This window comes from Aspergillus pseudotamarii, assembly GCF_009193445.1.
Source record: "Aspergillus pseudotamarii strain CBS 117625 unplaced genomic scaffold BDV38scaffold_115, whole genome shotgun sequence".
Taxonomy (NCBI): Eukaryota; Fungi; Ascomycota; class Eurotiomycetes; order Eurotiales; family Aspergillaceae; genus Aspergillus; species Aspergillus pseudotamarii.
The window spans coordinates 46439-72743 of record NW_022475129.1 but is presented as its reverse complement, the minus strand read 5'-3'; the positions used below and the strand labels follow the sequence as shown (position 1 = coordinate 72743).

The following is a 26305-nucleotide window of genomic DNA, read 5'->3' as shown; positions in this document are numbered from 1 at the left end:
TTTTTCGGTTTTTGGCAGGCAACCCCAAAGCACCTCTCAGTGGTTCTACTAGTACTGACAGCGGACCGCGAATGTCATAGGATGAGTGGTGTCTGACTCCACCAGCTCAATCGTCGCTGGTTGAACACAGAAGAAATGTTTTCTTTCAATTCATTTTTTGGGGGTGAAAAAAAAAAAACGAAACAAGACAGTTGTAAATCACTACGGAGTACATAAAATCAGGATTGAGAGGAAGAGCCCGAGGAGAAAAAATAACATGTAGTTTCCCCCCTCCCCCACAATGTTTCCCTTTTCTTTTGTCGGGTTATAAAGCATATTGATGCATAATACAGGTACGGAGTTTCACTAGCATGTATCTACATACCCTGAGTACATTCAGATACGATACTCCTATTCTCGTGTGCAACACGCACGCGCAGCGGGTATTTTGCAGGTATCATAATTTCGTATGGTACTGTTGAGCAAGACCTGTTATTGTTGTTCTCATTTCTTTAGCTAAGATATTGCTGGCCCACACATCATGCAGTCCCTGCTCCGAATAAAATTACAACTGAGCTCTGATGAACCTCCTTCAGAGCCGGAACACGCCACGCCAGGGAGGATCCACCAGCACACTCTATGCAGTAAAGGTACCGAGTACACAATTAACGTTGTATCGGATATTAGGTTTATTGGGGGTAGTAGCAACAATCGCGAAAGGTCGGTAATATTCAACAGTCTGGGACCCAGGCCACTGAGAATACTAGGCGTAGGGCCCCGCAGTCGTGTTGAGCAAGATTTTCGGCGTTTACTGCAATGCAAAGTGGGATGATGAACGTTTAGATTAGATCCGCAGTCGCCCGATGTCGGAAAAAAAAAAAAAGCGCGGTAAAGTGGAGACTGGAGTAGTATGTACCCATGGTAAACTAAACGTATGTACAATACTATTACATCTCCCCTTCAATGATGAATGAATGATCTTTCATACCGACACACATATATGTCCAGCAGGTAACCGTGCTTAGTACCTATGGCTATGTCAGATTTTCATATATAGATACAGTGCATGGGGGTCTGTTGATCAGTCAGGGACTCCTACTAACCTAAACAAAACTGGTCACAATTATTCCCTATATAAGTAAGTTCACCGCTAGCAGCGGGGTAAAAGGTATGTCTTTCACAAGGATTGTAAAAGAGAAGTTTCCCACATCGTCTCTGGTGTTTACGACTCGGATGGATGGTCACCAAGATTATGAGAACCCCCCAAGATAGGGAGAATAGTTTATCTTGTAAAATCTCGCGCACCCTTCAGTACATACACATGGCCTACACACCCAAGTTCAGAAGTCACGGCCTGCTTCTGCTTAATAAGTTCCATTATTCTTTTGGTCATTTTCTTCCCTCAAATTTACTTGGATTTGTACTAATGTATCTCCTACGTCATTGGGTATCTACCCCCTCTACACCCCTCTCCCAGGAGTAAAAAACAGCAGATCAATATCAGGCCAAGCGAGACCAGAGCAGAATTGTTGCGCACTGCCAACTAAAGGTAATAGAGAAACGAGAAGTACCAAAAAAAAAGGCCCAATTCTCTAAGCATGTACGGAGCAGTGAGCGCAATGAGGCCCACATAAGCTGCGTATAAGGACATACATGCATACAGAGGCAACCCAACCAAAGCAGCCATCTTCTGCATCTATAGTACCTCGATAATTTGCAAATCAATAAGGGTCATGAGATAATGGCGTCAGAAAAGTGCACTCCTTTCTTAGCCTATTGGATTCTAGCAATTAGTAACATTCTTATTCATCTCATTACGTTGGCAACCCCACGCACAAGAGGAAACGATCAAGGATGCGAAAGCTCGTGCCCTTGATGTACTCGGTTAGGCTGTGAACAGACATCCCGTCGTCTGTTACTGTTATTATTTTCGGTGCGCTTGTCTCGCTATGTGACTCGGGAGCAGTATGTCCCACCACTCTAGTATTTCATTTCGAACGTCAACAGAGCCTACCCCTCTTTCTCCTCAGCACCTTAGCCCTTCTTGTCCTATCCACCTTTCGGCCCCAGCAGTCGATTACCAATGTATGTGACGTGGTTGGTCAGTTTGAAAGACTGGCCCTGCAGGTGATTTGGCCTTACTGCAGAATAACTGCAGCACTATGTATGTAGTACGTACTAGCACTGTGTATTGGAAAGACCTTTGGGCCTTCAATAAACGCCTCTAAGCGACTATGGATATTAGCCCACACTGATTCTGCATAAACTTAAATATCTTGCTAGAGTGAGTATGGTCCTCCACTCTTTCATCCCGGAGTCTGATACTCACTGGGTCCCTTCTGTAGCCAAGCCAAGTTTTCCATTCCAGGTCGAGATATAGCTCTCATCCCCTCTGCTAGGAAACCTATGATAGAGTAAGACAACCATTGATTGCAAAATCGTATGATATAGAGCCATAGGAATTGGTCTGGTATCCACATAGGAATAGCCCTTTGAGAGTATCTAGTATGCTAGAGGCGCTGGCTGGAGTTGTCGGGTGAACCAGTACCATAGGACGTGACTAGGCCTTCAGTCAGTAGCACGTATGTTCACCCAGTAAAGGGACCTTTCAAAATAACGAAAGTATATTATCATGGTAGTTATAATAGCTAAATAATAGATAAGAACGAGCGATTCCACAAGCTTCGAATGAAAGTGCCTCAATGTACGTAGATGAAGCTTTTCATGCAGGTTGCAATGAGATTGGCTCAAAAGTTCACGATAGGGTTATAAATTTAAACATTGTACAATGACAGGTTATATTATTTCATGGATAATGAATACTGGTGACCGTAACTGTTGGACAGATATTAGAGAGCCTACGTATGTCTTGCTAGCACTTTCTGGCGGAAAGTCAACAGCGTGTTTCTGTACGACAGCATTCTAGGATTTGCTGGCAGTTACCCCAAGATCTGCTATGAATCCTACCTGTAGTACACTTTTCTATCGAAACGAAAAGGAATAAAAATAAAAATAAAAATAAAACCTCTTTAGTAGAATGAAGTACATTACAATAGGTCATCTAAGAGTCAATGTGGAAGACATTCAGATCACTGTGAAGGGGAGTAAGCAGGGGTACGAATTGGCAAAGTTCTGGGCTTTGACAGGGGGATAGTAGCTCAAATGGTATTAAAGTTTGCAAAGCAACCATAGATCAAATGACTTAAATTCTATTGAAGATATTATATTTGAGTAGGATCATATTGGTACCAAATCAGAGCAGATTGAATGGGTTATCTAAGGTATGCCGAGACATCCCTGCATTTCTCTCAATAGATATAATAGAACCAGAAAGCTTTCTGTCTTTATTCAATTGTTTGGTGCTCAAAGCTCTTAAGAAAGCATTGCTGCACATTACATAGCTTCTCAGGATAGGTCTCCTCTCTATTCTACGAGTAATTTTCTAACACAAAAATTTGCCCCCCTTCATCTGTATCCTAATATTATTCAAAGCATGCTTGCACCTCAATAAGTTAGTGTAACAAGTCGCAGAAATATTCAACGTGGCCTCTAATACGTAATATTAGTTGCGTGCACGATACCCCCTTACAACCTATCAATATGTACAATGAGTAACTCTAACTCTCCGGGTGCAGCTTACATAGCGCAACACTATTGTTGTTCAGGTGAGGAGGAAGAAGGTTGATTTTATCTTAGCTATCTAAGAGGAACGTCTCTGTATAAATACTGCAGAGCTCATTGTTCTGAGCTTTTGCTACCTTTCGTACTTTGCCTTTGAATAGGCCGCATTATTCCTTTATATCTAATACTCCAAAGGCCTAAGAATAGTTCTTTGAGCATATAGACAAGAATAATCGACCTTTGAATAGGTAAATGCAACCATATCAAGCACAAAGGCAGCCAACCTTCAACAACTATCAGCCTCCCATATTCCACAGATTTTCTCGCAGATTTTCTACGATACCAGAGATACACTCTATAGACAAGCTCCTGCGATGCTTTTTAAACTTGAGCCGTCTTCAACTTAAGATGAAGCTGTGAAGCTTATGAGCGAACTAGCTGAGCAAAGGCAGTGCTCATCATCCAGTCCCAACTCTAGCGTGAGCGATAATATGAACGAGCTGCATATTATAATTATGCTAGCGTTCAATTTATGCTGTCATTAGCCATGCGGTGAAGTACTCTACGGCTTTTTGGAACACTGGGAGCTGTGATTAGGGTAGGCGACCACTTGGCAATGAGTTCTATCTTTCGAAGCGATAATGCGCAGTTGAGAATTCTCTCTGGTCTTCACACAGCCAATTTATGCATCCCATCCCCTCCTCCTCCTTCAACAACAACAACAACAACGATGACAGAGGATACAACTAAAGATATTTATCTCGCAACAACCGGTAATGCTTGAGACGAGCCTGAGAGTACTGGATTTTATCAGTCAGTCTAGGTAAGTAGAGACAACCCCTGTGGGGATAGCAGAACGAGCAGGTTATGCAAAGATCAAGATTGTCGCACTTTGTACTTTGTTGCTAGTTAGTGGTGGTTTTGCTTGCTATAGCCCTATGCGTTTGCGTATCATTATATCACTATATCATTACAGGCTTACTGAGCAATTCATTGAGTGGCATCCATGTATATTGATGGGACAGGGGGAAAACTGACCAGAAAATATCTATATAGAAGCAACCTGATGGTGAAGCTAGTTTTGGAATATAGATGGCTGCTACGGAGGAGGTTTTTAGGAACTTATCCACGCAGACGCAGGGCGTTGTCGAGGCCGGTGTATGTATCTCCAGATAACCGGTGAGATATGCCGTATTAGATATGGAGGTGGCAATTCAAAGTAATGGTTGAAAGCTAGGCCGATCGATCTTAAAATTACGTCAGAGGATACCAGCCTGTTGGGAGAGCCGACTGAAGAAGTGGCGTAAGGGATGAAAGATGATGCATAGATAGATTAGTACGGAGTTTATTTATTGATCTATTCGGGGCATATCCTGCTTAGTCATAATGATAGCCGTTGCCGCATTGTCCCCTCGAGAGGGTTACATAGCTTATCAATAGATTGAATCAAGGGTTAGTCAATAGTAGATAGATGATTAACTCAATTATTGTCGAGTGGAACGCAGGAAGACGATGACGTTGTTTGGCACATCGCCACCACCTACAGATTGTCATGAAGAATCAGCTTAGCAAGGCTAGTAGCTGTTAAGAGATATGTGTATATATATGAATCACCTCTAATATAGACGTTCCCACTGTTATATATATCTCTTATGATATTTGTCAATCCTACAACAGCACTGCGTATAAGTTATGCAAATCAACTTTAATGGTCCGGCTTGCGTCAGCCAGCCGTTAATTCCAGTACTGTGCATCTGATTATCTTACCTGAGATCTAGCCCACAGCTGGCGCTTTTGGACACGTCGAGAAGGAAGCCAAGACACGTGGACAAGAGGGGCTTGATATGGAGAGTGACTTGGCTGTACACTGATAGTCATACAGCTCCCAAACATATATATACTTCTTCTTTTTCTTTTTTTTTTCTTTTTTTTTTTTTTTTTTTTTCAAATCCCGTCTCGTACCGAGAGAAAAGCTAGTAGTTGTCAAGGTGTCAAATTCAAGACAACGGACGTGGTACCAACCCTCTAACCTCTTGTCTTGTGTGTGAAGTATGAAAAGATGGGACTGAAAAAGCTACCCGGTCTGAGTAAGCAAAAACGGCTGTTCGTTTCTTCCGTGGAGTCAATCCCTGGGATACCTAAAGTGGTTGCCACTCTCGTACAAAGTACCTGACTGGAGATCCACGGTTGGGTGTATATGCAGTACAAGCCTGTGGCGAAGTTTGGTAGAAATCGAATTATCCCGCGTACAATTGGTGTAATAATGAAAGAGAATAAGTTCACTGCACATGCAAGGGAGAAAAGGCGCTGAATTGATCGATAGTCCCCGCATGTCTTATCGATATCCAAGGATTAATGATATGAAGTCTATGACGAGGGTTGGGTGGGTAGTCTCACATCTAAATTAGGTACGGAGTACTGTACTTTACTCCATTTTCCTCCATTCTGGGAAATGGTTTTTGAAATCACTAACCCTTCAGCCTAATAAAGTGAAAGCTTTATCAGATTAAATAAGGATGTACTTTGAAGGACGTATATACCGTTTCTACCTTTGGAGTACTCGAGACTATGAATAGGATTGATGAGCCTACTAAAAATGAAGATAATGTCGACTTGAATACTGAACTACTCGATCTGTAATACTTTACTCCGTACAGTCTGTATCGTATGATGGGGCGCGGGAACGCTTGGGGTTACGCGTGACGCTCCCGGCACTAAGCCTAAATAAGCCAGCAGTCAACAACACAAAAGACGCGGTGCGCGCGCGAACAGAAACATCAAGTCCCGCTTAGAAGATTGGCTGGGAGACCTGACAAGAGGCGACGGTGCCAGACCTAGACTACGACAACCTTTTTCGTTCCTTAAATTTTTTAAAGAGGTGTTTTACAACCTCATATTTTCATTTAGATACCGTTCTATTGCTGTCCTAGACGGCAGAACGATCTCCAGAAATAAATATTTAAGAACAAAAACTCTACTCAATTTAGGTCCCATAAGGGAAATTCCTCGGGCCATTCATCTAGTTCGCAAGGGCTCGCCTCTGCATACCGCAACTTCGGGCCTTCGTCAGCCCCTCCGTCTGTCTAGCCACCCATCCCTTTATTCCTCTCTCGACTTCGATCTGTTTCGCGTGGCTGTCTGCATTAATTTTTGTTTCCTTGGTGGACGGTTTCGAACCTTCCACCCCTTGCGCAGTCATATGCCTGCCTGAAGAGGGACAATCAGCTTTTTAAAGAAAGGGAGACGGAAGGGAGACCAACACTGCTGCTGCTGCTGGCTCCCCTTCTATCAAACCAAATCGGCCCTTCCTCACGTCTCTACTCCCAACCCCCTTCTTGCGCATCGGTCTGTGTTTGTCATCGCTTCGGAATTCGCGCATCAACAACATCGCGCCTGGCTTCGACCTAGTCGCTCCTGCATCTTTGCGACGCGCCTGCTTGTTTTGACATCTTAGTTGGCATTTTGAAACATTCCTTATCGAGCCGTTTCATCTCAAGCGCCAAGGGACGAAGCGAAGTAGTAGGAGGGCTTCTGTTTCAGGCGCGTGGCTTGCGTGGGTGCACGAAGAGCTGCTTTACCGCCCCCGCTCGCATAGCAGCCCTGGGTGTATGGAGGCATCAGAGAATACAGTTTGATTCTTTGAGGCTCGCAATAAACCTGTTGTGATGTGCATCTGTCATTCGTTACGCATTGTCAATTTGTTTTGCTTTGATACGACCGCTGGTTCTGTGCCTTCCTTGCTTTCTTAACATTCCACGGAAATTACTTCCTCCTTTACTGGCGCTGGCTAGGACACGAGAAACGCACTGCCACTGGCTCTGTTGTTGTCAACCACCGTCGCGGGTCAAGGCCCTTCCTATCGACTACGCAGCACGCATCTATCGCCAAGTGCGCCTCATCGCAAGACACTCGAGTCTGATACGTTAACCTCACTACGGACTACGGCCTTTCACAGTGGTTCCAACTTTCAAGGCCACACTATAACAATGGTAGCAACGTTTTCGCCGCACCGTGATGCGGGCGGCACACTACATCTGCCTTCACACAGCGGGATTCACCATGTTGATGCTAGCTCGGCCATTCGACAACTCCGCCGGTCACTATCGCGATCACCCTCTAAGAGTTCCAACTTCTCACTTCTCGCGACCAGAAACCACTCACCGTCGAAAACCTCGCCATATATTTCCTCCCCACTATCACCTTCGCGACGATCTTCACAGAGCAATTTCGTACTCTTCCCTAGCTCCTCACACCAATCACCATTTGCACTGCCATATCCGTCAAGTGGTAAAATAACCAGACCTGCCATGCGCCGTGTACGAACCTCACCTAGGAGCCCCGTAAAACGCGCTCTCAACCTCTCTGTAGACCAGGGAAATGCGAAGCCTGTGCAACCAATCTTAACAACACCCGGCGTTGAGAATTCTCCCGGAACCCCAGACATAAGCGTCCCTTCGGACGATAATGCCAGTGGGAGCGGCTGTTCTCCGAACTCGCCCTTTGGCGCAGAAGCACCTGCACCTCGCCCGACGCTATCCAGAATTGAAAAGCGACGCAGTGGGACTTTTGGCTCATACGCAACTGTCAGCCCACTAAAACGCAGTGATGGGATCATGAACCTAGATCGGGCATCTCGAGGAAGTCCGTCGGCCAAGAGGCGCAGCGTGCACGCGGCAAACCTTTCCAGCGAGTTTAACATATTTGATAGCGAGGCTGGCCCAAGTACCGTTGAAGAATCAACGTGCGAGGTAACGTCCGAAAGTGAGACGCCATCGTTCCCCGCCAGCATCACCCCGTTCAGTCCCTTTGCTACAATACCAAAACGCTCGTCTTCTTTGCGACGATCAACTCTTCAGCAACGCCAAAGTGACCGTTCCTTGTTCTCCCGAGCAAGAGCCGTCGTCGAGCCGTCTGAGGCTTCAAATACCCCTGCAAGCCCATGTCCCCGGTTGTCTCTGGACGGTGGTCTCTTCCAGTCTGATCGTGACAACTTGTTTTCTCCAAGGCCTGTACCAGGCAGTCCCTTGTTTTCGTCGACCGGGAATAATGCTGGCCAGACTCGCTCTGCTGTCCACCCTCTTTCTAGGACTATCACGCAATCTTCATCCAGCTCCAGTCTAGTGGATGACTCGCCGACCCATGAACCAGTTCACAAAGCAGATCACCCAAGAGGAGTGTTCAATTTCTCCAAGTCCCTTCCAGCAGGAGCAACTCGACCTGCCCTTGTACGCCAACTTACCCGTGAAGATTCGACCTCATCCATAGATTCTTTTGCAACCCCAGAGAATTACAAACTCGTGAAGCCCCTCCCAGCGGCATTCATGTCCACAGGTTTGATCTCCAAGAAAAATCGTAATGCCGAGGATCCCCAAAACATGCTGGGTTTTAACAAGAACATGCCTGATACGCCATGCAAACGACCCATCAACTTGTTCCCTAGCGGGCAAAAGGCGCCGCCAGAACGGTCCCTGGGGTTCTCAACATCCTCTCGCCAATCAGACGCAGTGCCTCCATCCCCATCTAACCCACCTAGTACACGTCCAAAACCGGGCCCTTTCGCACGTGGCATGGGTATCTTCGGGAACACCTTTAATACACAAGGGCCCTCCCGTCGTAGTAGCTTTGTGAGCGTGGATGGTGATGAGGCTCAATTGCAATCACCATCTGGACCGCGAGATAATCAGCCTTTGGGCGAGTACGACTTGCCGCCAACACCAACGAAGCAAACGTTTTTCCCGTCTCGAACCTACCCCCCTGCTACTTCACAAATCGCCTCGCTCGAAAGATTATCGGAAGCTAGAGGAGCAAATTCGAGTCCATTGCACGAAAGGTTCCTGCGAGGGTCCCCGCGCACGCCTCAGGACAACCTGTTCCCTCCTGATCCGAGCGGCCTGTCGATTTCCAATGACCAGCAAGCGATCAGGCCTGATTTCAACGCTGTTAACCTACCGGCTACTCCCACTGGTCCACGTGATACTTTATTACAGTCAGGGAAGCGCCCTAGTCTCCCACTGAATGGTTACGCCCCAGATGTGGACCCGAGCTTGACCTCGCGCTTCGAAAGAGTTGAGCTTGTTGGTACTGGTGAATTCTCTCAGGTATACCGTGTATCTGAACCCCACAATACGTCATTGTCATCAATCTTCTCACGCAGCCCGAAGTCGCCTAATATCTTGCCTGAGAAGGTATGGGCTGTGAAGAAAGCGAAACAACCATATTCTGGTCTGAAGGACCGTGAGCGTCGGATGCGTGAAGTAGATGTGCTGAAGGCTTTGACTAACTCGGACCATGTCATTTCTTTCATGAACAGCTGGGAAGACAATGGCCACCTTTATATTCAGACCGAGTTCTGCGAAGAAGGTAGCTTGGATGTCTTTCTGGCCCAGGTCGGGCTAAAAGCAAGATTGGATGATTTTCGCATCTGGAAAATATTGCTCGAATTATCTATGGTACGGCTTTCACTGCAATTTTGCAGCATTAGGCTCTGCTAACCATTATTAATAGGGTCTGAAACACATTCATGACATGGGCTTTATTCATCTGGATTTAAAACCCGCCAATATCCTGATCACATTTGAAGGTGTCCTGAAAATTGCCGACTTTGGAATGGCGACATCATGGCCGGCAGAAGAGGGAATTGAAGGTGAGGGGGATCGTGAATATATTGGCCCAGAGATCCTAATGGGCCGCTACGATAAACCTGCGGATATATTCTCCTTGGGTCTAATCATGTTCGAGATCGCTGGGAATGTTGAACTCCCAGACAATGGGCTCTCATGGCAAAAGCTGCGGAACGGGGATATGAGCGATGTTCCTAGCTTGACCTGGAGTGCAGAAACCAGTATTTTCCGCGATGCATCTGGGAATCCAATCTCGGAAGAACCATCTTTTGAGGAGTTGTGCACATCCGACTTTGGGGATGATACATTTGGTGAAGACAGTTTCCTGGGAAGTCGCAGGTCCAGTGAACGGAAAGCAGTGCAACTCGCCCGTACTGGCGAGCTTCATAACCCTCCAAATTTTATGGTCGACGCCGGCCATGAACAGGCCTTAGATAAAGTCGTGCGGTGGATGATCTCGCCGGAACCATTTGATCGGCCTACAGCCGACCAGGTTTTAGAGGTATACGGTGTCCAGTTTGTCGTTCGTCGTCGGCGTGCTGGGGCAACAATCTACGAAGGCAATTGGGGCCCCGCCGACGAAATGCTAGCAGAGGATGCCGAAATGATTGATGTTTAATCAGTGCTTGACATATTAGTGCATTTGGGCGGAGTTGGTGCTTTCCTTTACGGTTAACATATAATGACGGCGTTGAGGCGGAAATCCGGCCTTCGATAATAGTGTCCATGACCACCACCCTATAGCTTAGGCTTGGTGTTGTTTCTTCTCTATCATCCCCCCTCCCACTACCTTTTTTTTTTTTCTTTCCTTCGTGTGCGATGGGTTGCAGGTTATCTCGAGACCTGAAATTCAATTGCTCAATGCTCGCCATGCCAGGGACCTTTCTGTTATTTCTTTTTTTCTTTTTTTTAAATCCTTTGACTCTAGCCGACCACCCTTCACGATTTCACTGACTTGATATGACCAATAACGGTTTTGAAGGGTTTCACACTCATTTCCTCATGATATTTCCTATGTTATTACCCTGATTTGAGCGTTCGAGATTCTTTTTCTTTTTTCAACTTTTTGAGGCCCTTCCCATGTCTGTATGATTGGATTCCCGCAGCCTGGCATAGTAGGAAGTCAGGTTGGCCGTGTGTAATATGTGATTTATATTTTCCCTTTGTTTTGATGATTCGACTCTTGTTCTCTTCACGGCTTGGGGCGTTGATAATGATTACCTTTTCCCCTACATTTATGTTTCCATATCCCTTTCAGCAACTGTTATTTATTAATTTTTCCTCCGCCCCCTTCTGTGAATGAGCAATATAGGTTAAGAGACATGAAACAACCGATATGCGATCAAGCAGGCTTGAGAATAGGTGATGCTTGTGATTCATACTCTTGAATGCAAACCACTTCTAGACGCCAATTGATAGGTAGTCAACGATCTACAATAATAATTATTAATTTTATTCCCACCCCCCTGAAACTTGATGCGAACGTCGATATAGAACAGTATAATGTTATATGAGACTTGGGGGGATGTGAAAGCACGCTCCCCAATTGTTTATGCTCGCCACCAGCCGACTTCTTGGCGGTTGACTTCGGCGGCGAGATTCTTCGCAACATCTACGCGCCTAAGGGCCGGCCACACTCTAGAACCAGTCACGTCGATTCCTTTATTCCTTGTGTTATTACCTTTCAGTTCACCCATACTCACTATTTTTCTTGCATTTATAAGCACATTCTGATATGACGCGCAGCTTTCACTGAGAGTTACAATAAAGATACACTTGTGCCATTTGTTCAAGTCCCATAACAGCGGTCATATCGCTGATTGATACAGTGCCAACCGTCTATCCTGGATTTGCACCACTTTAGGTATGGACAATCGAACATTCGTGTCGGATTCTCTCCTCCGCCTTACCAATGCCTCGGACCCCACCGTTGTCGACTTTGTGCTCGCCACTGCCAGCTCAGCCAAGTCAGCGGATTCATTACAAGAGAAGCTCGTTCCTTTCTTGGATGGAAGCACAGAAGATATTAATGCATTTTGTGAGGAACTGTATAAACGAGTGGGTGCGGGCACAAAGAGCGGGCCCAGCAGCAGTGCTCGGCAAGAGCGCAGTGATACCGCGTCGAAAAAGAAGTACCGATTGATTCAAATGGAAGATGACAACCCAGACTCTACAAGCTCTTTAGGGCCCACGAACATCGAAACAGAAAGGGAGAGGCGGAAACGCAAGGACAAGGATCACAACCGAACCAAGGAGGAACCCCGGGGGCACAATCGCTGGGAAAAGGAAGAAAACAGGAAGCGTGGGCGGAGCCAGGAAGAGAGCCGGGATCGCCATCGGTCCAAGAAGCTGCGACGACGAGATAAAGGGGATTTCGATGATCGCTGGGGCGACGAAGAGATTCCGGATGATGAGGTATATGAAGAAGATGAGCAAAGTGGCGCTGTTGAAGAGTCGCCGTCGAAGCGGACTAGGCTGGAGGATGGATCTGCGTCGCCCCGGTCGACCGACTCTGCTGACCTGGACCCAGATACGAAGAAGGAAATTGAGCGACGTCGGGACATAGAAGAACGAGACGAGTTCGCGAAGCGGTTGGCCAAGAAGGATGACAGCAAGAATAAGAACATCGTCGAAGACCGGACTAGAAACAGTGAGGTCGCACGAAGACGGGCTTTAGCAGACGATGCTTCCGCTAGAGCTGCCGCTATGCCAGAACTGAGAATGCGCTCTCGGCAAGAGTATCTCAAGAAGCGAGAGACAGAACGACTAGCCCTCCTGCGCAGACAGGTTGCGGAAGAAGCGGCGGAGTTGCGTGATAACCCCAATTTGACACGGAGAGAGAAAGAGGAGTTTGCTAGAAATCGTGAAGTACTTCGGATTGCTGAGGAGCGGCTACGGATCGATGATTACCGCGATGGCTACATGATGCCAGATGACTACATTACAGAGAAGGGAAAAATTGATCGAAGGAAGAAAGAAGATGCTCTTTACAAACGTTATGTGGATCGCGACGAATATGGACAAGAGCGGTTTATTACTGAGCATGAGGAGTGGGAGATGGAGCAGACGGCCAAGGCAAAGGCGCAAATCAACAGGGCAGAGTTCGTGGACGAAGGTGACTACGAGTATGTTTTTGACGACTCGCAAAAGATCAACTTCGTCATGGATGCCAAGATGGAAGGGACTCGGAAGGCTATGTCCCAGGAGCAACGTATTTTTCAAGAAAAGCTCGACGCTGCCGAGAAGAAGGCGGCATCGATAGAGGATACGCGGAAAAGTCTGCCCATTTATCAATTTCGGGAGGAGATCATCCAAGCAGTCCATAATCACCAAGTTTTAATTATTGTCGGCGAGACAGGTTCTGGTAAAACGACCCAGATCCCGCAGTACCTTCATGAAGCCGGTTTCACAAAGAATGGGATGAAGGTTGGTTGTACGCAACCTCGACGAGTCGCTGCCATGAGCGTTGCGTCTCGAGTAGCCGAAGAAATGGGAGTGAAGTTGGGCAATGAGGTCGGTTACGCCATTCGTTTCGAAGACAACACAAGTGATAAAACAGTGCTCAAGTATATGACGGATGGTATGCTGTTACGCGAACTGCTAACTGAGCCAGACTTGGGCCAGTACTCAGCGTTGATGATCGACGAGGCGCACGAGCGGACTGTGCCTACGGACATTGCCTGTGGTCTGTTGAAGGATATTGCCAAGGCACGGCCAGATCTGAAACTGCTGATTTCCTCTGCAACAATGGATGCACAGAAGTTCCAGCAATACTTTGATGACGCGCCTATCTTTAATATCCCAGGGCGACGTTATCCCGTGGATATCCACTATACATCACAGCCAGAGGCGAACTACCTAGCCGCAGCAATCACAACCGTTTTTCAGATCCATGTCACACAAGGCCCTGGAGATATCCTTGTGTTCTTAACTGGCCAGGAGGAGATCGAGGCGGCTGAACAGAGCCTGCAGGAGACTGCGCGGAAATTGGGGAGCAAGATACCAGAAATGATAATATGCCCTATCTATGCCAATCTACCATCAGAGTTACAGACCAAAATCTTTGAGCCGACGCCGCCGAAGGCACGGAAAGTCGTACTCGCTACGAACATTGCCGAGACTAGTTTGACTATTGACGGTATTGTCTATGTGATCGATCCAGGTTTTGTTAAGGAAAATGTCTTCAATCCCCGAACTGGAATGGAAAGTTTGGTAGTAACACCATGCTCGCGGGCGTCTGCCAACCAGAGAGCCGGTCGAGCCGGCCGAGTTGGTCCAGGGAAATGTTTCCGTCTCTACACGAAATGGGCTTACTATAATGAGTTGGAGGAGAGCACAACCCCTGAAATTCAGCGTACAAATCTCAGTAGCGTCATCCTGATGCTCAAGTCACTAGGGATTGATCAGTTACTCGACTTCGACTTTATGGACCCTCCGCCGGCCGAGACAATTATTAGAGCATTGGAGCAGCTTTATGCTTTAGGTGCATTGAATGATAGAGGCGAACTAACAAAGGTTGGAAGGCAAATGGCGGAGTTTCCGACAGACCCCATGCTGGCCAAGGCGATCTTGGCGGCGGACAAATATGGTTGTGTAGAGGAGGTACTTTCCATTGTGTCAATGCTAGGGGAGGCCAGCGCTTTATTCTTCCGGCCCAAGGACAAGAAGATACATGCGGATAGTGCACGCAATCGGTTTACGATCAAGGATGGCGGTGATCATCTGACATTACTCAACATCTGGAATCAATGGGTGGATTCCGACTTCAGCTATGTGTGGGCGAAGGAAAACTTCCTGCAGCAACGCAGCTTGACTCGGGCACGCGATGTACGCGATCAACTGGCGAAGCTGTGTGATCGAGTCGAGGTCACTGTCAGTACATGTGGATCGAACAACCTGCAACCGATTCAGAAAGCCATCACGGCTGGGTTCTTCCCGAACGCAGCGCGCCTGCAGCGCGGTGGCGATAGTTACCGGACGGTGAAGAATGGGCAAACAGTATACTTGCACCCGTCAAGTACGCTGTTTGAAGTCAATCCCCGGTGGGTAATTTATTTCGAACTCGTTCTGACGAGCAAAGAATACATGCGGAGCAATATGCCACTCCAGGCCGAGTGGTTAGTGGAAGTCGCGCCGCACTACTATAAGAAGAAAGACTTGGAGACATTGGGGCTCGAACGGAAAATGAAAGGACAGGGAGCGGCAGGCGAGAAGAGTCGAGACTAATATATATATTCCCACTCTTTCTCATACTGGGCCATGTAGCTGGCAGTGTAATTTATTGGCGTTTGTTGCTCTCATCACCACTAAGCAGACACCGCATGTATTTCTATCAACTATTGACAACTGTTTTGATGGTATGATTATTATTGAGTATGTACTTACATGAATGGAAAGAATGGCGATATACCTCGGCTATCATCTGTAGCGTCTCACCAGATAGGTGCAACTATATGCACGACGAAATTGTTATGCTTTATTATGACACTGGAATGGTAATACCTGTCAAATACATTCTTATCCATAGGCATTGTAGTGCTCGTGTAGGTCGTAGTAACGGCACGAAGAACCAATCACGGCACAGATATTTCAATTCTCAAGACTAGTACTGACCGCGGCACGGGGACGGGAGGTTAACCTCGGCTCCTACTCGCCCGAGTTGACAGGCCATCGTCATCTCTCCGCTTTTTGACCCCGGATTTATTCATTATCATCATCAATCATCCGATTCAAAAGAACCTATTTATCTCTGTACTAGTACTTACAATACCATCACCACAACACCACTCAACCCAAGGGCAGAAGAAGTGATCAAGGAATTTGGAAAAAGAAAGAAAAGCAAAAATGTCTCAGACTTTCACGCCTGCCGACGTCGCTTCCCACAACAACGCCGACAAAGGCCTTTATATCATCATCGACAAGAATGTGTACGATGTGACCAAGTTCGTGGATGAGCACCCCGGGGGTGCAAAAATCTTAAAGCGTGTCGCGGGTAAAGATGCTAGCAAGCAGTTTTGGAAGGTATATTGACTTCCCTACCACTGGATACCATTTTTTCATTCTTTTTTTTCTTTTCTTTTTTTTGGGGGGGTTCCGACGCACTACTATGTCGCCATATATATGATGAATCTCTCTCTCTCTCTCTTCCTCATTTCCCGTATTTCTTTTTCTTCAATTTCCGTTCAGTCTATTAACATTCATTGATGCTAACTGTGGACAGTATCACAATGAGGGTGTGTTGAAGAAGTATACGCCAAAGCTGAAGATTGGGGAAGTGAAAGAGGCTGCAAAGCTGTGATTGAGAATGTTTGAATATGTGTTTGTCTTATAGAAGGGGAAGTATGTTTTTCGCCTAACTTTTTTTCTGCATGGTCCGGTCATCTATTCCGGCGTGATTATGCTGCAAGCACTACGTTGCACAATACTACCTTGTCATGTACGCATTCGCGGAGTGTTGATTATCCTAGAATAAATATCAATGGTTTTTAGATGATTCTAACGCCTAGCTCCCAACCAATGCCCCTTCCAATATTATGTAGCCAAAGTGGTATCAATGTGCGAATATGAACGGTAGCGGGCACCTGTGCAGATGCCACACTAGGATATACAGTTGCTGATTCTCGAACCTGGCGATCCATCAGGGGGTACGCATCTCCCTGGAGAATAATGCCACGCCCACAACATTATGATTACAATGTGTTAGAATCCTCCGAAGGGATCATCACTGCGAAAAGATCCACAATCGTCATACCTTGGGTGATCAAGGTCATAAAATTGTTGGCTTTCCGAGCTCCAAGGACTCGAAGGTTTCCGCACATGGCTTGGATGTGTCGCATGGTATTGGTTAGATTCGGTCTGGTCAATGAACGCCTCCATGCGCACGGTACCAATGGCATCGAAATAATTACCAGTTCTCACGCTGGCCTCGGAGGTACGGCCACTAATGATGCTCTGGCCACTGTTCGTAGCGGGTGGGGCATATGCTTCAAACGCGCCTTGCGTTGGAGGCATTAATGGCACGGTACCCTGATTGGAAAAGCTGCGGATCATGGGGATCCGGGGAGTCGTATTGCTGCGCTTGCGCGAATGGCTGGAGAACCGGGGAATTGTGGGTGGGTCAGCGGCATCTGCCATATCCATTTCTGCTGGGAGCTCTGGAACTGGCTCAGGGTGTTTGAATGCTCGTTTCCCTCTCGGCCTTGGCCTTGGCCGGCCTTTGGCGATTCTTATAGAATCGCGGATCGGGTTGCGACGCAAAGTCGCAGTAGGCGCGGAAGATGCAAATTCTTCCTGCGGTACAGGCGGCAGAGCTGCGAGATCGTGAAGGCCCATGGCAGAATGACTCAAAAATGACAGGGCAGTTAGCCAAACGTAATGCCGTTCGATGGTGGTAGCGGTAAATTTGAGGGCTCGTTCAGGGGTAAGGATGAGGATGGATCGGTTGAATTGATTTTGCGGGTCGAATCCCTTAGGTAAAGGGTTGTCGTCTTTAACGTCAAGGACAGATTGAATTGTCACTGCTCGTAGTTAGCGGCATCCGGCATAAAACTTATGAAAGGGTACCCTACATTTTCTGCCGCTCTTGCCAAGTAACGCTGGTCCACTTGTTGGCTGCTTGCTACTCCACATAACCGCTCGCTCATACGGAGCCAGCCAAACCCATCGTTTGTGCCTTGATCCACTGTTGGCGATGTTCGCTGACACTTCCTCGGCATTCCGGCCTTCCCAGTTGTCCTTGGCTTCACCAACTCCGCCGAAAGATCTCCTCCTCCGAACGTACTTGAACATCCATTCTCCTACCATCGTTTGAGCAATAGCATCAACAACACTAGTTGGCTGGACTGATGTCGCCGTGGAATCATCCCGGTGGTGGGAAAACGCGCGTGTGGGGTGGCCGCTATTATTGGATCGCCCTTGGCTTGCCCGCCTAATCCGCCGAGGAGTAGTGATATCGTTGAATGGGAGAGACGGATATTGGGGACTATCCGCCGCGCAGGAAGATGTTGACATGGTAGGTGATGATCGGGTTACAGGTCGGTCAGGCTCTGTTTGAGACATTGCGGCAGCAGACCGCACTCGCCGCAAAGTAGGTTGCCGAGTGATCGACGGCCGTCCTTGATCAGAAAATTTCCGGGGGTTCGAAGGAGTAGGACTCTGCTGACCATCGTTGCCCTTAACTGGGAATTTCCGCGAACTGAGTCGAATGGGGACGGGGAACGGGGGAGCTATACTAGAGCCGCCACTAGCACTACCGTCCAGACTTGGCTCGCTGGGGCTCCGTATTCTCTGGTGTGCGGCTGCCCCGTTGGATATCATCGCCGCTCTGCGTATATCCTGTTGGCGTGTCCACAAGGGCACTGCTCCTGTTTGTGGACTTATTCGAGAAGCTCTGCTTGGATTTTTCATCTCAAGATCGGCTGTTGCATCATATAAATGTGCTTCTGCCTCTAGTATGTGCTCATCGATTTCCGTGGTGGTCTCGTCCAAGCTAGGACATCCCTGAGTGGAAACCAGTTTGCCTCTTCTCAGTGTATATGAAGCGAACGGCCGGTTTAGCAGCTCATCATCTGTGAAAATATCTCTCACCCTAAGTGACGTTTCCTCATCACTTGGTTGGTCAAAACCGGCAAAGAGACTACTGGATCGCAGGGGCCGTCTTAAATATGTCTTTGACTCATCAGATAACGGACCGTTGTCATTGTTACCGGGATAAGCTTGCACGTGTTCATGAGGCTTGCTTCGTGCTGGTGCCTTGGCTGGGATAGGAGGAGGTGGTGGTATCTCCTCTTTCCTCGTTCTTGGAGGTGGGGCGTGATACGGCTGGATCGGAAAACCCTGGAGATTGGTACGAAGGGGTAAATCTGGGATGGCAGACGGTAATAAGCTCGCAGGCAATTTGACAGCCCGCTGGTCAATTCGAATTTCCTCTGTCTGTATGCCAACCGTTCGGCTATCGACAATAGTTTTCAAGTCGGTTTGGCAAGAAGCATTCTTAGTTTGTGGTGGCAGAACCACGCTCCCTCGAGGCGAAGAAGGCTCAGAGCATGGTGGATGAATTGCAATCATTGGGACTTCGATATCTGAGGAACTCGGACAGTTATGGGAAAGATTGGCACGTTTATCGTGGGTTTCAGGAGCAGTAAGTTGTTCTGTCTGAATGGCTGTACAGACCATGGTAGCCTGATCAGGGGCCTTCGACAGCGGCGATGATTCACCAAGCTTAGGAGTCCAAGGAGGTGTGGGCAAATCACCGACAGTTTGAGAAGATGTCGATACCATATTTATTGGGACCATCCACGTGCTGCTGTCTTTCGTCTGGTACAAGACAGAGGCGTCGCGGCCTTCAGCATCTTTATCACAGGTCACGGTCCCAGTCTCTAGTTTCAACTTCGGGGACGGAGGGGGGGAATATTGAATTCCAGCATCTTGATAGCAATAGCTCGCTGTCGTTGTTGCTGTTGGAGGTGGTTTCCAGGGACTACTAGGTTCCGACTTGATTCCACAGCTTTCTACACTATGGAGAGAGAGGCCCAGGATCTTCCTTGCCTTTGCCCCCATTTCCATTGTGTGGGACAACTGTGAGTGGACTGACGTTGGGCGTTCTTCCGGGAGTGCCTCAGGTGAATAAGGGGTAAAATCATCGTCGGGCAGTTCAAACTCGTCTTCCTCGTCGAATGCCAGTTCTTGCGCAAGGTTTATGCCGTCGTGTTTCGCACCTGGTATATTGACAGCACTTGCCACAGAGTACCTAAGATCATGCAGATCACTCCCGTCAGTGCTTACGCTTGTGACACTGGTCCGCCGTCTCCCTTGACTGCTCGAGTGGGCGCTCGCAGTATCACTATCCTTCCCCATAGCTTCGTCTTTAGCCAAACCAGCCCCATCGGGGTTCTGTATCTGATGAAAATTCCCAGCTGCTTGGAACGCTGCCACTTCGGTCAAGACCGCCTTGAGACGACCCTCAACAACATGGATCTTGCGTTCCAGGTTTCTACGCTCACCGTCCCAGAGTTCCTTATCGCGGTCCCAAAGCTTCAATGTCTTATCGACCTCATCTTCCCGACTGCGGGCTTTCTTTTGTGCCTGGTCCAGTTTCTTTCGCACATCTGAGATATTCTCTAGCGTTTCATCCCTCTCCCTCGCGAGCTCCGTAAGAGCTGAGGATGTACCCCCTTCCACAAGCTGTAACTGATGCTTGAGAGACCGCGTCTCCTTGGTACTCTGTGATAAACGCTCACTGAGATCCTCAGCCTCTATGCGCGATTCATCCAGGGTTCGCTCTAAGACATCAATGGCTTTTGTTTTACTCTCCACGTCCCGCCTTAACGACAAAATCTCCGAAACAAGTGAAGCATGTAGTGTTGGGGTAAACCTCCTGGGATCTAGCGGCGATAAGGTGTCCTCGTATGTGACATCTTGAAAGTCACGGCGTCCATCGAGGAAGAAACTCTGGTTTGATGGAGATGGTGGCGACGATGATGGGCCAGGAGAGGAATCTCCCCGGGAATGCATAGAGGAACCTCTCCGAGGCGTAGTAGAGGGCGTTGGAAACACCTCTGCAGGGGAAACTTGTGAGACAGTCTCTGTTGCCATCACTTGATAATAGACAACCAAGACTTCAAGACAACCATGAACTCGAGAAACTTGAAGTACAACAGCAACCGGGCGCGCACACCTTATACCATTGAAGCACTGCGCTATGCGGGGTCCATTTGACTTTCCGGATGCTGCAGGTAGGTAGGAAACAAGACGAAAGGCGATATAGATGCTGTCCAGCAGCTATAGTTGCTGATGAGATCTTCACGGGAATTCTGGTTCGCCGCAATGAGCTGCGTCAGCTATTTGCACACATGAGTCGAGATGAACGCGGTTGGGAGGAAAGGCACACAGGCAGTAGACTTCCCACCTACATTTAGATCCAATTGCTACCCTCCCTCAAGCACGGAGATGGCTTTGCACACGCTTTCAGACTCCGCTTGGGGCCAGGGAGGACAAAAAAAAAAAAGAAGAAAAAGAAAAGGGCAAAAAGAAAGAGAGGCAAATGGAAGACCCCGAGAGCTTGAATTACCGCGCTTCACGAGCTTTGCTTAGCCACCCAGTAAAGGGGGAAGAGGTACAAGGGAATTGAAATGGCTCGCCGATGCGGGGAGGTGGAGGAGGAAGAATCGTAGATCGCGTTCAGAGACAGCAAAAACGAAGGCGGAGTCAGCGAGCAAGACTGACGTCCACCAAGGTCTCATCGATCCCTAGACAGAAAGATCTGAGGAGGAAGGGGACACGGCCTACATTGTATGAGGAGACCCGTTAGATCAAAGCCGATCAAGAGCTACTGAGCCTTGCGGGCTGCGACCAAAGAACTTGTCCGAGCATCGGGATGTGCACGACGTGAGGACAAGCCGTGGCTAAGATGCTAAAGCGTTAGCTCTTCCAGGGGTGTTCGTTAGGGGGGATGGGGAACTAAGTCGACGCTCCCGATTAGTGAGGAGGATCAAAAGAACGTCCCCACTTGAGCTGCCAGTGAGAGCATGTACTCCGTACACTAATAGTAAAAGGTAGTAAGTAGTACAAAATAAAACTCCCGGGCATAAAAAGCGGGATAGTGAAAGAAGACGAATCAGAGCGCGCGTAATCGGATGTGGATGCGAGAGTGATGGATACTCGTAATCCCTGCAGTAACCGGCAAGAAACCATCGTATTCAAGCAAAGACTGGACAGGCCAATCGTCCTCCTAGTACTAGTACTGGGCCAAAGGAAAAGAAGGAGGGCAGAAAAATGTGAAACAGGGTAGAAGTCACCCGCTTGGCTGGCCAGCTTTTGGTGGGAGGAAAAAAATAAAAAAGAAAACGAAAAAGGAAAAGGGGACACACTCCAGCCAGTGGAAAGGGGACGAAGGAGCGGTTAGTCCAGTGATCGTCCAATTGTGTTAATTTAATTGTACGGAGCAAAAGCAAAGTCGTGTCCATTGGACTACTTAGTCCTTTGACTAGTTCAGTGGACCGGGTAAAGGAGATCCATTGAAAGTTGATTGCTTCTCAGGGGAGGTTCATGTCAACCTTTTGATTTTCGGGCTAGTTTTGAAAGGGTTCCACAATTTGAGGATGATAATGAATTTTTTTTTTCTTGTTTTTTGTTTCTCGTTCTTCTCCCTTGTGGTTGCCGGTAAAGTAATTGGATTGAACAAGAAAGATTATTGGTGATTTTGGTCAAATGTCATGTTATTCGATTTCATGATATTACTTATTCTCAAGCGTTGATTGTTGCAATTGCTTCGTAACAACCTAAGGATGTATTTAACTACTAATTCTATCAACCCTATTTCTCCAGTCACTTATCTACACTGACTTTTTCTTTTGGTTCTTTCTTTCTCTGTCTCCTTTCCTTTCCTTCCCTCCCCCCCTCTGTTCTTATTTTTCTTCCGATGGAATCATACGATGTCTCTGGGGAAGGCAAATCGTTAGCTCTGTTGCCTATCAAGCGATCGTCAATTGCAATTTCCCCCAGAGCCCATGGTCCGTGTTTCAGCCTCTCTTAATTCAACCGTCACGTAGGGCATTTGTTATAATTAGAACTGAGGCACGGGAGTAAGTCCTTGCTTTGACTATATATCAATCCCATGAATACCGGAGACCTCGACAGATATTTAGTACATATTGTAACGTGTAAATAGATCGTCAGGATTAGAGATGCTCGGCTCAATCATCTATTATCAGAGAATTTGCCATTGGGATGCGGAAACACGTCCGATGTTTTTATCCACCTCTTTTGGGAACAGTGGACACAAACTTACAAAGGAAGCACCCGTACAGGATCCTTGGGTCCTACGAGCTCAGCTCTCCACTTCTTCCAGTGTTCGGCGCCGAGTTTTCCTGGGTGGTTTCCCCATTTCGGAAATTAGATCGGAGCTGGTGACCCTTGCTGCGAAAGATTGGCCACTGGTCATTCTGTCGCTACTCCGTAATCTTCGGGATCAGATATATGACAGAAAATTATATAAACACATATAATGGCTACTGCAATGTACTGTTACTAGGAAAAAGAAAGGGAAGTGCTACCCAAGGGTATACTCCGTAAAGATCATCTCCGAACAGTAACCTAGTACAAGTAGATACCAGCTTGTGACTGGCCTCGGGACTGGCATGGTCTAATTTGAGGAGATATCCAACCCTGAGGCAGCGACCTATAATCGATAGCTATTCATCACAATTGGGTACCTTCTCCGTTAGTTCTCCCACCGTTCGAACTTTACCTACCCGACTTTCGTATAGATAGTACTTACCTAGTTGGAAATTGGAACGTGTGCTACCCCCCCCCCCCCCAACACCGAAAAGGAACGTGAGGGAAAAAAAAAAAAAAATAGGTCTTGCCTACTGGACTAGAGCGATAACACTTTTCCTGATTCGCGACCGGGATTCATCGAGCGACCCACACGGCAAGACATACTTCTGTCTTTAGTTCAGGGGCAAAAATTGACAGGTCATTGTACAATAAAGTAATATTAATATTGATATTAATGTATTTATTAGCCCTTGACGGTCGAGACTCGACAAGGCTGCTGGCGCCTTTGTTCAACTGATATATCAAACTACGTACAGGTATTACGGGCGGGAGACGAAATAAAAGAAAAGAAAAAAAGAGAATAAAAAAAGACCCGAAGTGAAAGAAAGAGGAGGGAAACCACCCCGTTGGAATTAGACTTTTTTTTTTTCTCTTTTTTGGCCCTGAAGTGGGAGATTTCCATTGCCGAAGTCCCCAGATCTTCTTCGAACGCCTTGTGTAATAGGAATTACAGATATCTTCATGCATATCCAAATCCAAAATACTACTACGTAGTCGAAGAGGCCAGGATTGCGCCGTTGAGGATCAACCAGCTTGCAGCTGTCAACGCGGATGGGACCCAGTTACGTCGTCGTCACTCGTCAGCTAACAATAAAGACATGCATTGCCCTCCATTTGCCGACATTGCATACTAGTCACATAATCAATCCGAAGCAGCGAACAAGTGATAATAATGTGATGAATCTGTTGATCGCCCATAGTTTCTGGAGTTAGCAATAGAACCTTCGTTTTCCTCTTACAGGCTATGAGATTGTCCACGTCGGAATTACCCTATCACATGCGAATCCGTGAATTATTTCGCTTCGCGATGGACAGCATTGTGGCGGAGTTCGCATTTCATCATGGGATCATGCATTTCTCTCCATGAGCAGCTAAGACATGGGTGTTCTCATCCTGACCCCTGACTAAGCAACACGTCAGTTGGAAGGAACAATGACGTGAACATTAACATTGAACGCGCATGACGTTCCTTATTGTTGATGATACGTATGTATGTACTCTATACATAGTACAGAGTACTAGTATGTAAGTACTACCTTGCATTTCATACTAGGCTGGTGAAACACTTTACATTCCCTCAACCCCTTGGCATCAATGCCCTAAAGTTAGGTAATTATATGTATGCTGTAAAAGGTAGGAGCTCACACAGTATGCCAATCAATATACTTCCCAAGGTCCTGTTCTTCGACGTATTCGGAACCGTTGTTGAATGGTGCCCGTCCGTCACGAGAGAGTTGCAAGACGCCGCTGAGCGCGTCCTTCATGCTCCCCGCAAGCCTATTCCTCCGGATGAACGCGCACGGGTCTCACAGATGACTTTTACAGATTGGCTCTCAATTGCGGAAGATTGGCGACAGTCCTATGGACAGTTTACTGCCTCGTTTGACCCTTCCCAAGGCTTCGTTTCGGTTGATCAGCACCATTACACTGCTCTATCCAAGCTACTTCAGCAACGGAAAATCGAGAATGTCTTCACTGACAGTGAGAAATGGGATTTGTCGCTCTGCTGGCACCGTCTTGTTCCGTGGCCTGACAGTGTGCGAGGCCTGGAACTGTTAAGCCGAAGGTTCCGCACGTGCACCTTGTCGAACGGCAACGTCTCTCTGCTAGAAGACCTTCGGCGATATGGCTCCTTGCCTTTTACGGATATAGCCAGTGCAGAGAATTTTGGGGCGTACAAACCCTCGCCTGAGGTGTATCGTGGGGCAGCCGCCCGCTTCGACTTGGACCCCAGTCACTGCGCCCTGGTGGCAGCCCATCTTTCAGACCTGAAGGCCGCCAAAGCACAAGGTTTTCAGACAATATACGTTGCACGGCCTAAAGAAGAGACGGAGGATATAGCTCAGGCAAAGCAAGACGGATTTGTGGATCTTTGGATCGAGCTGAACACAGGTGGTTTCGTCGAGATCGCACGGCGACTTGGCATTCAAGTGGCGATTAAGTTATGAACGGATGACATATATTTATTTAGGAACAGAGCAGGACGAGACTATCTGAAACCTCAAATGTGCGATCCTTGACGCAATGAAGCCACGGTACTATACATATTCAACTATAGAGAAGATAGGGAATGACGCTATGAGTTTACTGGGCTAGTTGGTTCTTTTCAGTTGATGGTCAATTCTAAACCTATATTATACGTCACTTGATGAAATGCAATCGTTTACCCCTCATGATGACGCAGCGGGTAAATCCATTGATTGCAACATAAGCACTTCAATTTGTCAGCTCAATGATTACAAATTCAAATCATTGTAAAAGTCAGATTCGCCCAAAAGCCGACACATTTAAACTGCCTCTTTGCTGTCATTTTACGTGTTCACTAAAGTATAACTTCGAAAAAGGGGAGCGCCATGACAGAGCAGGTATGTAAGGTATCTATCTCATGACACTGTCATCTCCGTACTAAGCAAGGCATTCAGGAACACAAAGTCTACCGTCACGCCGACGCTGATGGACACTTCCGGCGTAAAGCTTCGGTCTTTCGCTCATCCGTGTCCAATGATTCTGCGGCTGAATTCCCTGCCGAAAAAGACCGCTATGTCTTATACTTAGGGTACGGCTGTCCATGGGCGCATCGGACTAACATCGTTCGATCACTTAAAGGCCTCGAGGAGATAATCCAGCTAGTGGTTTTGGACCCTGAGCTGGGGCCCGATGGTTGGTTCTTCTCAGGTCGGTGGGGTTCAGCAGAGAAGGATCCTCTCTACGGATTCACGCAGCTGAGACAGCTATATTTCAAAGCAAAT

At 47.4% G+C, this 26305-nt stretch overlaps 6 protein-coding genes across 6 annotated transcripts; 4 read left to right on the top strand and 2 right to left on the bottom strand.

The window, feature by feature from the left end:
* The first annotated feature begins 7287 nt into the window (after positions 1–7287).
* On the top strand, positions 7288–11157 carry BDV38DRAFT_25712 (tyrosine protein kinase SWE1). Its single transcript, XM_032055581.1, has 2 exons — positions 7288–10049; positions 10105–11157. The coding sequence occupies exons 1-2, from the start codon at positions 7587–7589 to the stop codon at positions 10837–10839; spliced, it is 3198 nt and encodes a 1065-aa protein (XP_031907398.1). The 5' UTR covers positions 7288–7586; the 3' UTR covers positions 10840–11157.
* A 929-nt stretch (positions 11158–12086) lies between these two features.
* Positions 12087–15446, top strand: BDV38DRAFT_276054 (putative mRNA splicing factor RNA helicase (Cdc28); the record flags this gene model as incomplete). The annotated part of the gene is made up of 4 exons (XM_032058144.1): positions 12087–12152; positions 12189–12268; positions 12299–13800; positions 13834–15446. 4 exons carry the CDS (start codon positions 12087–12089, stop codon positions 15444–15446), a joined length of 3261 nt encoding a protein of 1086 aa, XP_031907397.1.
* A 618-nt stretch (positions 15447–16064) lies between these two features.
* Positions 16065–16518, top strand: BDV38DRAFT_288809 (cytochrome b5-like heme/steroid binding domain-containing protein; the record flags this gene model as incomplete). The annotated part of the gene is made up of 2 exons (XM_032061105.1): positions 16065–16241; positions 16441–16518. The coding sequence occupies 2 exons, from the start codon at positions 16065–16067 to the stop codon at positions 16516–16518; spliced, it is 255 nt and encodes an 84-aa protein (XP_031907396.1).
* Positions 16519–16919: 401 nt separating this feature from the next.
* On the bottom strand, positions 16920–20813 carry BDV38DRAFT_288808 (Mcp5-type pleckstrin domain-containing protein; the record flags this gene model as incomplete). Its single annotated transcript, XM_032061104.1, has 2 exons — positions 16920–17737; positions 17789–20813. 2 exons carry the CDS (start codon positions 20811–20813, stop codon positions 16920–16922), a joined length of 3843 nt encoding a protein of 1280 aa, XP_031907395.1.
* A 416-nt stretch (positions 20814–21229) lies between these two features.
* On the bottom strand, positions 21230–22029 carry BDV38DRAFT_264762 (uncharacterized protein). The gene has a single exon (XM_032056306.1). It carries the CDS (start codon positions 21909–21911, stop codon positions 21696–21698), a length of 216 nt encoding a protein of 71 aa, XP_031907394.1. The 5' UTR covers positions 21912–22029; the 3' UTR covers positions 21230–21695.
* Positions 22030–24455: 2426 nt separating this feature from the next.
* Positions 24456–25900, top strand: BDV38DRAFT_264760 (haloacid dehalogenase, type II). Its single transcript, XM_032056305.1, has one exon. The coding sequence runs from the start codon at positions 24674–24676 to the stop codon at positions 25502–25504; it is 831 nt and encodes a 276-aa protein (XP_031907393.1). The 5' UTR covers positions 24456–24673; the 3' UTR covers positions 25505–25900.
* Positions 25901–26305: the final 405 nt, after the last annotated feature.

Coding starts and splice junctions, on each gene's coding strand:
- BDV38DRAFT_25712 (XM_032055581.1), top strand. CDS start 7,587: ATGGTAGCAACGTTTTCGCCGCACCGTGATGCGGGCGGCACACTACAT. Junction 10,050..10,104: donor TATTGCTCGAATTATCTATG/GTACGGCTTTCA, acceptor CATTATTAATAG/GGTCTGAAACACATTCATGA.
- BDV38DRAFT_264762 (XM_032056306.1), bottom strand. CDS start 21,911: ATGGTTTCTTGCCGGTTACTGCAGGGATTACGAGTATCCATCACTCTC.
- BDV38DRAFT_264760 (XM_032056305.1), top strand. CDS start 24,674: ATGTATGCTGTAAAAGGTAGGAGCTCACACAGTATGCCAATCAATATA.